Below are 12204 nucleotides of genomic sequence, written 5' to 3'. Positions count from 1 at the left end.
TCTTTACTTGTTAAGAAATGTAAACTAGGTAGTGCAGCTTAGTGGAAAGGGAAAATACTAGGACTCAGGAGCTCTCCATTCTAGCCCCAGCCCTGCCACCTGCTTATGATGTGACTTTGAATAAACCACTTAATCCCTGGAGGTGTCAGGTTTCTATTCTGTAAAATGGAGTTGAGAATATTAAACTTTCTCCCTCACACTAGCGGTACAGAAAATCAAAAGAAATAATGTATCTATGAAACTATGAAATGGGATGTAAACAAGATGTCCTTATCACTAGACACATCTTTTTTGTTTTTTCAGTACAAATACAAGGAAGGCTACCGCAAACAGCTTGGCCACCACATTGGGGCCCGAAATGTGAAGGATGACCCAAAGATGATGTGGTCCATGCACGTGGCCAAGATCCAGAGTGACCGGGAGTACAAGAAGGACTTTGAGAAGTGGAAGACCAAGTTCAGCAGCCCAGTGGACATGCTGGGGTTGGTGCTGGCCAAGAAGTGCCAGATCCTTGTAAGCGACATAGACTACAGGCATCCCCTACATGAATGGCTCTGTCTGCCCGATCAGAATGATGTCGTCCAGGCCCGGAAGGCCTACGATCTTCAGAGTGATGTGAGTGGATCTTATATTCTCCAGGATGTGTTTAAAAGGTTTTAAGAAGGCATTCTAACTTTTTTGCACCGTAGAATCTTTTGGCAGTGTTAAAACAATGGACAACTTCTCAGGACCATAACATGAAATGCGTAGAACTATACACACACACATATACACACATGCTCTGGTTTCAAAGGAAACTGATCACATCAAAATGTGATTGTCAAAACACTGAACTTAATCTGTGATGTAGTAATATATATGCTTTTATATTAACACACTAAATAAAAATATCTATCAGTAGATGTAATGACTAATTTAATTTCAAGGAAGTGATGAGCATAGATATTTAAGATGTCTGCAATAACTGTAATAAGGTATGAAAATATTATGTTTCTATTGCTGACAAAGTCCCATGTAGTGTTAAAACTACTATCATCTGTTGCCTGTATTTATAATTGAAAGAAATACCATCTTTCAGTTAGAAGTTAATGAAAACGAAGATACTGTTTTTTCTATCCAAGTTCATTGATGCCAGGTTAAGATTTCCTAGTTTAATGCAACCTGTTTTCCGAATGAATTGATTGCATTATCATTTTTCCTGACTACTTATAGGAAATGTCTGTTATAACTTGCGAGAGGAAGTTGAAGAATGAATTACACATATCAAGACAATTTTTCTAAGAAGCTGAGAACAATTATCTCCCTAGGAATATGTTAGGTATTTTTGTGGTCAGCCAGGAGATTGTCCTTGGGTCTTAAATTCTACTTTATTGGCATAGTAGCTCTTTGTTTTTTTGATCAGGCTCTGACAAGTAGTCACTTTTGAAAGAATGATAAAAGTAGTGTCATTGTAAAAAAAAAAAGAAAAGAAAAGAAAAGTTTCCCCAAAAACCATAAGAACAAAAAGAACTGTTACTCTTACTTATGAGAAAAATTCTTTTGGCTAATTATTTAAATGCAAAGAAGAAAAATGAAAAATGAAAGCACTATAAAATGTCTTCTTTTTTTCCTTCTTGAATTACGATATAAGACAGAGGTCCAAGGAAAGGATAAAGAAGAGTAGAAAATCAAAGTATTCTTTGGCTTAGAAGCAAGTATATAGAAACATGTGAAAAAAGATCCCTTTTTGCTGTCCCCAGAAAACACATTAATTCGACATGTAGTTAGCCAGTAGTGTTCATCCTTTCTTTATGTTACATGATGGCTATGAAGGCCACTGCCCAATGAGGTAGGAACAAACTGTATTCATCTGTATTCCACCAGAGTACTATTCCCATACAAGGAGGTATGGGCATTCAAATTAGAGAATAAACACTGTATCAGAAGGCAGGCAGTAATTTCCTTAAAATGGTTTTGTATCAGTGAAATCACATATTATTAGAGAGATTTCATGGATCTTTAAAACAGCCAGGATTGGCTCCCTTCAGGGACAAAGTGTTTGACTAGCTACTCCACACCAAAGTAAGGCAGTCCTGTGTCTTCCAAGAAATTTATACAAGATCAGAATTACACATCCTCTATATCTGCTAGCAAGATCAGACATCAGGCTGAGTGGGTAATTTTTACAAATATTTGGCATTGTTTCACATTCAGGCTATTTACAAGGCTGATCTCGAGTGGCTGAGGGGCATTGGGTGGGTGCCCATTGGCTCTGTGGAGGTCGAGAAGGTGAAGAGAGCCGGAGAAATCCTGAGTGAGAGGAAGTACCGCCAGCCTGCAGACCAGCTCAAGTTCACAAGCGTTACAGACACCCCAGAGATTGTCCTGGCAAAGAATAACGCCCTGACAATGAGCAAGGTGAGTCTCCCACTGTTGCTGGTTGCCAGACTTGGCTCATCAAGTCAGAGTGCCCTGGAGGGTTTCCAGAGAAAGGAGGTGGGGTGGGCCTGCTGCTCATGCAGGCCTTCAGCCAAGCAGCTGCTTGACCCTTAGCTGGACCTGCGGGCTCTTCTCAACACTGTGTCCCCTCATTCTCAGTGTGTGTGAGGAAGCGTAGCCTAGGACAGTTTCTCTGGAATAATGCACACGTTATTCTGAGCAGTGGCCCTGGAAACATCCACAAATGCAATACTTCTCCTAGGCAAAGCAGCCTCTAGCCATCGGCATCTCTTTATCCATCCTGTAAAAAATATACAACCATTTTGCATTTTGTTCTGCAGTCTAGGAAACACAGCAGTGCCAGTGCACAACTCAGGTTAGCTGCTTGGTTTGCTCTCCCCTCTTAGGTTGTGGAAATCCACTTTGGAAAGTGAGTGCTATTTCTGCTTTCTGTTTTATTGCACGAGAGAGATGATGACTTCCTTCCTGCAGAGTTCTAGAGTCTGCTTATTGGTACTGGTCTAATTTCTTTATCCAGTGGCTAGGCCCTTAATGTGCACATTTGAGAGTGACTCTAACTTTTCTGAATTCTCCTACACCTGCCTGGACATCTTCCAAACATTCAGGGTGTGAGACTGAGTGCTCAGTGCAGAATATGAAATTGGCTCTCAGATAGCAAACTCTAGACTTTAGGGTTTTAAAACTCCAGAAATTCTACTCTGTACCACATCTGTCAACAGCAGCCACAGTGATAACAACAGGAAACACCAAAAACTTTGTTGAGTCCCTACTATGACTCAGGCACTTGCTATGTGTTATGGTTAATCTCCAAAAAATATTCAATAAATTTATATACCAAAAAAGAGAGACAAGAATAAAGTTAAAAAATACTTAATAAAAAAGATGCAGAGATTGTCATACTAAGTAAAGTTAGCCAGACAGAGAAAGAGAAATATCATATGATATCACTTAGGGAATCAGCACTGAGGAATCTAAAATATGATACAAATGAATTTATTTACAAAACAGACACAGATTCACAGAAAAAACAAACATGGTGAGCAGGGCAGGGAAAGGGGAGGGTGGAGGGATAAATTGGAAGCTTGGGATTTGTAAACACTAATTACTATATATAAAATAGATAAACAACAAGTTTATACTGTATAGCATGGGGAACTATATTCAATATCTTGTAGTACCCTATAATGAAAAAAATGAAAAGGAATATATGTCTGTGTTATGACTGAAACATTATGCTGCACATCACATATTGACACAACAGTGTAAATCGACTGTATTTCAATTAAAAAAATTAACCAGGGGAAAAAGATGATTATCATGCTCCAAGAAATGAGGAATGTGAGGTGTTATGTACTTTTCTTAAGATCACAGAGCTTGGACATAGTGGAGTTGGGTTTGACCTTGGGATTGACTCTGAAATCTAGGGATTTCTGCTACATCGTAGTCCTGTAGCCAGGCTTCAACCTTGGAGGTTTTCTGGGTGAGCTTGAGATTTCACTGGGTGAAAAGAAGTAATAATGGAGATCCTTAGGTTGCTTCATATTAGCTACGAAACTAACATAACGGCTGTTGAAATATTGCCATGATTTACTCTCCCCAGTATGCTTTTGCTTTCCTCACCTCCAAAGAATTTTAAAAAGGCTATTTTACAGTTAAATGAGTTAAATTTGATAACAACTGTAATGTATTGGCTTTAACCAAGGGTTTTGCTTCACTTCCCCTGTAGCATTTATACACAGAAGCCTGGGATGCTGATAAAACCTCCATCCATGTGATGCCGGACACCCCAGAAATCCTTCTGGCCAAGAGCAATTCTGCCAATATCAGCCAAGTAAGAGATTTCCTGATTGTTGTTTCAGCCTTTAGTGAAAGAGTGATTAAAATACTTTTTCCGTCTTAGGCCAATTCTAGTAAGGATGGTAGTCTATTAACTTCCTATAACACTTTTCTGTTGTGTGTTATCCTCCACCTAGAAACTTTACACCAAGGGATGGGATGAATCAAAGATGAAGGACTATGATCTGAGAGCTGATGCTATTTCCATCAAAAGTGCCAAGGCCTCGAGGGACATCGCCAGTGATGTAAGTGCCCTCCTTCTAACCTCTGTGGTCTCACCTGCTGAGCAACCACAGTGCAGCCAGTGGGACACACTCTGTAATAGCTTCCCCATGTGCCCCTCCAGTCTCGCTTGCTACCTTCTAAGACCTTTCCCTTTGTCGTCACAGAGAGGAAAAATACATTTTGAAATTGTAGTTAGAGTTGCTGCAGGAATGGGTTCCCAATGAACATATATGATCACACTACAGTTATGTTTATGATAGCATAAAATGTTAGTTTAAAATTGTTCAGAAATATCGAAATGTTTGCAATGTGAAATTCTTGTCCATTTGCTTGTGGGTTTCCATGTCATCTGCTTGTATATGGTCTTAAAACCAGGCTTCTCAACCTATGTTTCTGGTGTTTTAGTACAAGTACAAAGAAGCATATGAGAAACAGAAGGGCCATCACATTGGAGCCCGGAGCGTTGAAGATGACCCCAAGATTATGTGCGCCATACACGCAGGGAAGATTCAAAGTGAAAGGGAGTACAAGAAGGAATTCCAGAAGTGGAAGACCAAGTTCACTAGCCCAGTGGACATGCTGGGCATCTTGCTGGCCAAGAAATGTCAGACTCTGGTCAGTGACATTGATTACCGAAATTACCTGCATCACTGGATATGCTTACCTGATCAAAACGACGTTATCCAAGCAAGGAAGGCCTATGACCTGCAGAGTGATGTACGTAATGTGAACTTTAGGAAAGATGGAATGGGAGGGCAGAGATTTATTAATTGTCCAGTCAGTGCCTCTGTGAACTGACCCACGGGTTGCTCACTGCACAGTCTCAGGGGGTGCCATTCACAGTGTTTAAAACAAAACCCATACTTAGAAGTTATGGGAATCAAAGAACATAGATGAGAAACTCTATTTAGATCATGTCCTTTATTCCCTGGCCTAGATTTCAGACTATTTTCTTCATGTCCTTTGTATTGTCTGGCAGTGAAAATATATTTCAGGTAAATTATCTGAATGTTTTTAAAATAACTGCCACTATTGTACTATATCCAAAACACTAAACAGTTTCCTTGGGTCAGTTATTATATGGTGAAAGTAGAATGAGACATGACAAAATGTCCTTTAAAATTATTTCAGTTCTCGGGGGAGGGTGTAGCTCAAGTGGTAAAGCACATGTTTAGCATGCACAAGGTCCTGGGTTCAATCCCCAATACCTCCTCTAAATATAAATAACTAGACCTAATTACTTCCCCCCAACCAAAAAAAATAATAATAAAATAAAATTATTTCAGTTCTATAATTTCTTTCATATATTAAATAATTATCACGAAATTTAGCATAATTACTATTTTATTCCTATTCATAGCTGGCATAAAAAATTATGTTTTTCTAATTGACTCTGTCATGGATATCAACTGCTCCCCCCTGCCAAGTCATGTAAAATCTCAGGTCCTACTCATTTTGGGACCACCAATTCCTGCACTTACCAACCTGAGAACTTAACTTTTCACTTAAGGGTTGGTCTGTCTAGCATTTGGAACAATATCCCTGTCTAACGTCTTTGTAGAATGTATACAAAGCAGACCTGGATTGGCTGCGTGGCATTGGCTGGATGCCAGAAGGCTCAGTAGAAATGAACAGAGTGAAGGTTGCTCAAGACCTAGTGAATGAACGACTGTACAGGACACGCCCGGAAACCTTGAAATTCACTTCCATTGTCGACACACCCGACGTTGTCCTGGCAAAAGCCAATTCTCTGCAAATGAGTGAGGTAAGAACCATCCTACCACCAGGCTTTCCTTTCACAGGACTGTCTTTTCAGAAGATGCCACCCAAACTGAGCAAGTGGGTTGTTTCTCTCCAAAGACTTAAAGTGATGGGAGCAACTCTAAGACTTGGCTAGTTCCATGAAGGTACACACAAAGTAGAACTCTGATAGATGCCTGCCTCACACACAGACTTGGAAGCACTAAAATGAAAAATAACACTCCATTAGAATTCAGGGAAACCAATACTTAGTACAAAATCTGTGGCATAATGCTACATATTAAATGGTATAATACTGTATTAGTCAGGTTCTCCAGAGAAGCAGAGCTAATAGTTTGTGCACAAGAGAGAGAGATTTATTTTATGAAATTGATTCACATGATTGTGGAGGCTGGCAAGTCCAAAATTTTCAAGGTAGACCAGCAGACTGCAGACCCAGGAAGGAGCTATGGTTCACACCCAAGTCTGTCTGCTGGCAGGATTACTCATTGTTCAGGGGAGGTCATTCTTTTTTCTCTTAAGGCCTTCATCTGATTGGATGAAGCCCACCCACATTACAGAGGGTAATCTACCCAAAGTCGACTGATACGATGTTAGTCTGATAGAAAAAATACCTTCACAGAAACATTTAGAATAATGTTTGACCAGATATCTCGGTACCATGGCCTCGCCAAGATGACACATAAAACTAACCATCACAAACATATATCAAAACATTTTTCCAGATTAAATAGTCACTAAGGCTTAATGTTTCAGGTATCCTTCTCTGTCACTGTACTAAAATAATATTTTCCTTCCCTCCACAGAAACTATATCAGGAAGCCTGGAATAAAGATAAAGCCAACATAACCATCCCTTCTGACACGCCAGTCATGCTGCAGGCCCATGTCAATGCCTTGCAAATCAGCAATGTAAGAGGCATAAATATGAAGTATAAATGTCTTTATGGGACAGTATCTGTCAGCTTGTGGAGTGTGTTATAATGGACAAATTACCTGCCTTAGAGATGTTTACAGCTTTTGGTGCTAGATACTTTCTCTTCAGTTACCATTCCCAGGGCAATATGAATGAGAATTCTCTTTCAAACATTAGTTTAGATACATGTCTGGGTCCCTGGACTGCAAGATTTGGGGTATCTGAATCTCTTTGGCGTGCTTGTTTCAACCTTGAAATCATTGTGCTATATCCAATTGTCTACAGCTCAGTTTCATTGTATACCAGTCGAGGATAATGAAATCCCTACTTAAGTGCCTCTTATGCTAGGAAGTATAAGAGGTAACGGTCTCTATTGTCTCTATAGGGTTTTGGTTGATCCAGGACTTTCTTATTTGACATTTCAAGGCTGTAAGAAAAGCCAAAACTTCATTATATGCAAAGTGCAGGACAGGTATGGTATCTACATCACATCCCTTTGGCAGAGACCTCAGAAAAGTCAAAGGGCAGCATCAGGAGAAAGACTTATCAGGTCTCATATGGTTCCCTGATGAAGGCTTTCTCGGATCACACTCGATTCTTTGCTCCCCTGTACTGTGTAGAGGGATATTCTCAGACTGTACTATACTGTGATAAGTGTAAATAGTCCAACATTCACAGATTTAGATGTTTAGCTTTAAATTTTTAGTCGGAAGTATCCTGCACTCCACAAAGCAAATAGGCAATAACCAAAAGAACTCAGAGTGACTGTTTTTTTCTTCTGCTGCCTTCATTTACATTATGCCTTATGATTTGTATTATGACTGCTTGGGGTATGGCCACTGATTTTCAATTCTTGTAAGCAAACCTGTGTTTTCCCTCACTAGAAACTTTACCAGAAAGCCTGGGATGAGGCCAAGCAGAAAGGTTATGACTTAAGAGCCGATGCCATTGAAATCAAGCACGCCAAAGCCTCCAGAGAAATTGCCAGCGAGGTACGGCTCCTTCTGTTTCCTTGTGAATTTTCTCCTCTCTACAGCGAATTGGGAGAGTATTTTTCAGGAATTCTGGTTTGGTTTTTTTTTTTAATCTGTGCAAACAATTGCATTTTATCTTGGGCTAAAGACTTTATTTAAAAACATTAAAATGGGATGGAAAACACTAAGGTAAGCATAGATGAGGTATATGTGTAAACAGTTCCTAAGTGGAAGTAAAATCTCATGAAGAGTCCATACAAAATTCTTGGAAAAATTCAGGAACCAACACAATGTGATTTTTATCCCCCAAATCTTTATGACAGTCTCCATAAATATAAATCACAGATGAAAGTTTTATATAAGGCTTAAGACTGAAATCACACTTTATATGCACGATTTTAAGCTGGAGGCATATGCATAATGCTCTGAATAACCTTCTGAAGTTCATTTAACAGTAATTTAAAAACTTACCAGCAGTCAAAATATTATCCTACCAAGGCCCTCCAGCACCAAATCTTTAAGTTACCATTGTTCCTTCAAATTCTTCTCTATTTTATATCTCCTATATCCAGCTGTCTCTTCCTTCTTACTTCTCATTTTTAACTCTAAAAACCATAGCTGATCCACAGTATCTCCGTTATTTTCAGTTCTTTCTCCCTTTTGTCCAAACTCTCCTATGTTACCCAAATATGGAAAAGAAACAGAAACTGTCTTAATCTGGTCCTAAGACGCTTAGGACGAGTATGGACAAGATGGAGGCCTTTTACTATCATTTTCTGATTCAAACCAACAACATCGTTTTCCACTCCTGAAACATGCACCTTCTTCGTCTGTCTCCAAAACCACACATATGACTTTTTCCTGCCTGAGGTACCTTCAGTACTATTGGAGACCATCTGACCTAACTTCCACTTGCCAGGCAACCTTGGGGACAATGGTTACCCTCATTGTCCCTCATTTTTCCCATATGAAATGTGTAATAGTACTAGTATCCAACTCATAGAGATGTTGTGAGGATTAAACAAGGTTATAACTGCCACTATTTAACTATTTTAACTAAAAAATTCAGCAATTTCATATAGATCAGCCTAATACATTTGAAGCACTCATAATAGTGTCTGACATGTAGTGATTGCTCAGTAAATGTTAGCTATTTTTTAAAATTACTCTTATTCACCATACTATTTCCCTCTGATTTACTCATGTCCTCTGTGGAACTATTTAAATAGCTCTATCTAATTTCATTAAAGTGAACTGATAATGATGAGCCAATGATAAGCCAATTTACATTAAGGCTAAAAAAAATATTCTGAAAACGTTTAATGAGAAGTCCTCTTCATACGTTATTTTCATGTCTTATTATCTGCTTCTTCATCACTTTAGTACAAATATAAAGAAGGTTACCGTAAGCAACTGGGCCACCATGTGGGTTTCCGCACCCTGCAAGATGACCCCAAATTGGTATGGTCTATACATGCTGCCAAGATCCAGAGTGACAGAGAATACAAGAAAGCTTATGAGAAGTCTAAAGGAATTCACAATACACCATTAGACATGATGTCCATTGTTCAAGCCAAGAAATGCCAGGTCCTGGTTAGCGACATTGATTATCGCAATTATCTGCACCAGTGGACGTGTCTGCCAGATCAGAATGATGTGATCCAGGCAAAGAAAGCCTACGAACTGCAGAGCGATGTGCGTATCCTGCCTCCAGACTCCGGGGGAGATGTGTGTCTGTGTGTTTCCCTGCAGTGTATTCCCTCGGGATGTAATTTAAACAGTAATCTTAATAGAATCTAACATATTCTGTAGATTTCTGTGGAGTTTTTCTGAACATTTTCCATTTTATACGGGATTCCTTCTTATGTGGCAAGGCCTTATTTATCAAGAAGAAAATCACTCTCTTATTCTATGTAATTAGGTAGAAAATTTCAATCCCAGTTGTCCTGATGCATTAACATTTGCATGATAAGATATCTTAATGTCAGAAATAGGTATTAGCATAAGGAAATACTGGATCTCAAGTTTATCTGACACATAGAGGAAAATGTATGTATATTTTTATAATATATTTAGAGGGAGAAAGAGGAAAGTTGTCTATAGATATAGGTATGTATTTTTCTCATTACACATGCATCTAAGGACATTTTTCTCCCAAATTCCTGCAGATATTATTTTCCATGGTGTACAAAAGGGATATTTCAAGTAGTGAGCACAGAAGCTCAAACTTGCATGAAAACAAAATTGTGTGTCATTGCTTTCTGTCATCCCAAAAGTGCCACTTGTCAGCCCATCTCCAATTCCCATAGGATACTGTGAACTTCTCCCAGAGACATGTGCCAGGAATGTACTGCCCAAATATTACCGTTTAACGTTGATCCTTGAGTTTCATGGGGTTGACCGCCCAGATGATCTGAGTAGAGGCAGTGTGTGGTTTGCTGGCATCATGCTCTCGTAGGTGAATTTAACTCTTCTGCGCTCTGTGGTCCTCTCCTTCTTGTAGAACGTGTACAAATCAGACCTGGAATGGCTGAAGGGTATTGGATGGTTGCCGGAGGGTTCCGTGGAAGTGATGAGAGTAAAGAATGCTCAGAATCTCCTGAATGAAAGGTTGTATCGCACAAGGCCTGAGGCCCTCAAACACACCAGCATTGTTGATACCCCTGAAGTCGTCCTGGCAAAGATCAACTCTGTGCAGATCAGTGAGGTAAGTCAGTTCATGAGATGTTCAGACAAGTTGTAGAGGTCTCAGTAGAGATTCTAACTGTGAACCTTAAACTGCTAATACCAGGATTAGAATCTTGAATGTGCATGTACCCAGACAGAATTTCATATAGCCAATCAATGAATAGTATCCACATTTCATTTGCCTAGATAACCCTTTGGTCAAAGTATGGTAGGCATCTCCATGTTTCAGACTCTGATACCCATTTTGAACACATTTTGAGACCTTGCCTATAACACAGATCCACCAGTTAATGCCATGATCACAAAACTGCCATATTTTTATTGCTACTCGATCATGAAATAAGTGGAAAAGTGCAGGGGCGCTTTTAAAAGTGCTCATTTTAGACGTTATGATAATTATGTGGACCGAGAAAGCCAAGACTTGGTTAGCAATGTGGATCATCATAGTTACCTACAATGCAGGCTTACCTGTCAGGTAATTATATGTGAGTAAATAGAAGAGGATCCGTTTACTACCATGTTTCTGGTGCGTTTTACGTTTATACTTCATCACACATGAATATATTCTTCTTGAAGTCACTTTTGACACCTTCTAAATAGAAACACAGATGAAAACAAATGCGATCACATATACATCTGAGCACATCCAAAGAGAACCTTTCATTGTACCTATAAGTTTCTTCATATGGTATTTACTCATTAATTTACTTCTTTACTCATTAATCACCCTCTGTTTTTCATTTTTACCAGCCATTGTATCGTGACGCCTGGGAAAAGGAGAAGGCTAACGTGAACGTGCCAGCTGACACCCCGCTGATGCTGCAGTCCAAAATCAACGCAGTGCAGATCAGCAACGTAAGACGCCGCCCCGCCCCTCGCTCCACAAGGCGTTCTCTGCCTCCCGTCTGCGAGCTGCAGAGAGCAGTTAGCAAAAGGCATTTCCCTAACTTTCCTTTCATTTCTGGTCTTCAGTGATAAGTGCCATGTGTGTGTGCACAAGCACACCTGAGTGTGTGTTTATACTGTAGAAACGTGTGTCCTCGTCTTTATTGGACGGAAAAATGCACTGGTGAAAACCATGTGTAGTAATGGTGAAAATGCATGTATATTAATATTTAGTTCTCTTTTTAGTGGCCCATCATTGATTTTTCCTTTTAAAAGCCAAACAATATATGTAATTTTTCTCATTTTCATGTGCTTTACTGTCTTTTAAATTCCTTTCTTTAAAAAAAAAAAAGATATTGAAAGAGAACTTGACTAAATGTCATTAAAAATCTACTGGAACTATGTTCGATACAAAACCAAGCCATTTTACAAATCTTAAGGAGAGATTGATTTTCAGTATAACTGTTGCCATGTATTCTTG

The 12204-nt window shown here is 39.2% G+C and overlaps 1 protein-coding gene across 34 annotated transcripts in view; it reads left to right on the top strand.

Moving 5' to 3' along the window:
• The window catches only part of NEB (nebulin), a 215969-nt gene that overhangs the window by 101010 nt on the left and 102755 nt on the right, over positions 1-12204 (top strand). For all 34 annotated transcript variants that reach the window (XM_074363636.1, XM_074363662.1, XM_074363660.1 and 31 more), the window contains exons 77-87: positions 304-615; positions 2194-2397; positions 4166-4270; positions 4413-4520; positions 4906-5217; positions 6062-6265; positions 7068-7172; positions 8061-8168; positions 9534-9845; positions 10654-10857; positions 11589-11693. In XM_074363636.1, coding sequence (XP_074219737.1) covers positions 304-615; positions 2194-2397; positions 4166-4270; positions 4413-4520; positions 4906-5217; positions 6062-6265; positions 7068-7172; positions 8061-8168; positions 9534-9845; positions 10654-10857; positions 11589-11693 — 2079 coding nt within the window. The remainder of the gene's footprint in view (positions 1-303; positions 616-2193; positions 2398-4165; positions 4271-4412; positions 4521-4905; positions 5218-6061; positions 6266-7067; positions 7173-8060; positions 8169-9533; positions 9846-10653; positions 10858-11588; positions 11694-12204) is intronic.

The sequence above is a fragment of the Camelus bactrianus genome, chromosome 5 (genome assembly GCF_048773025.1).
Source record: "Camelus bactrianus isolate YW-2024 breed Bactrian camel chromosome 5, ASM4877302v1, whole genome shotgun sequence".
Taxonomy (NCBI): Eukaryota; Metazoa; Chordata; class Mammalia; order Artiodactyla; family Camelidae; genus Camelus; species Camelus bactrianus.
This window is presented reverse-complemented; position numbering and strand designations above follow the sequence as displayed.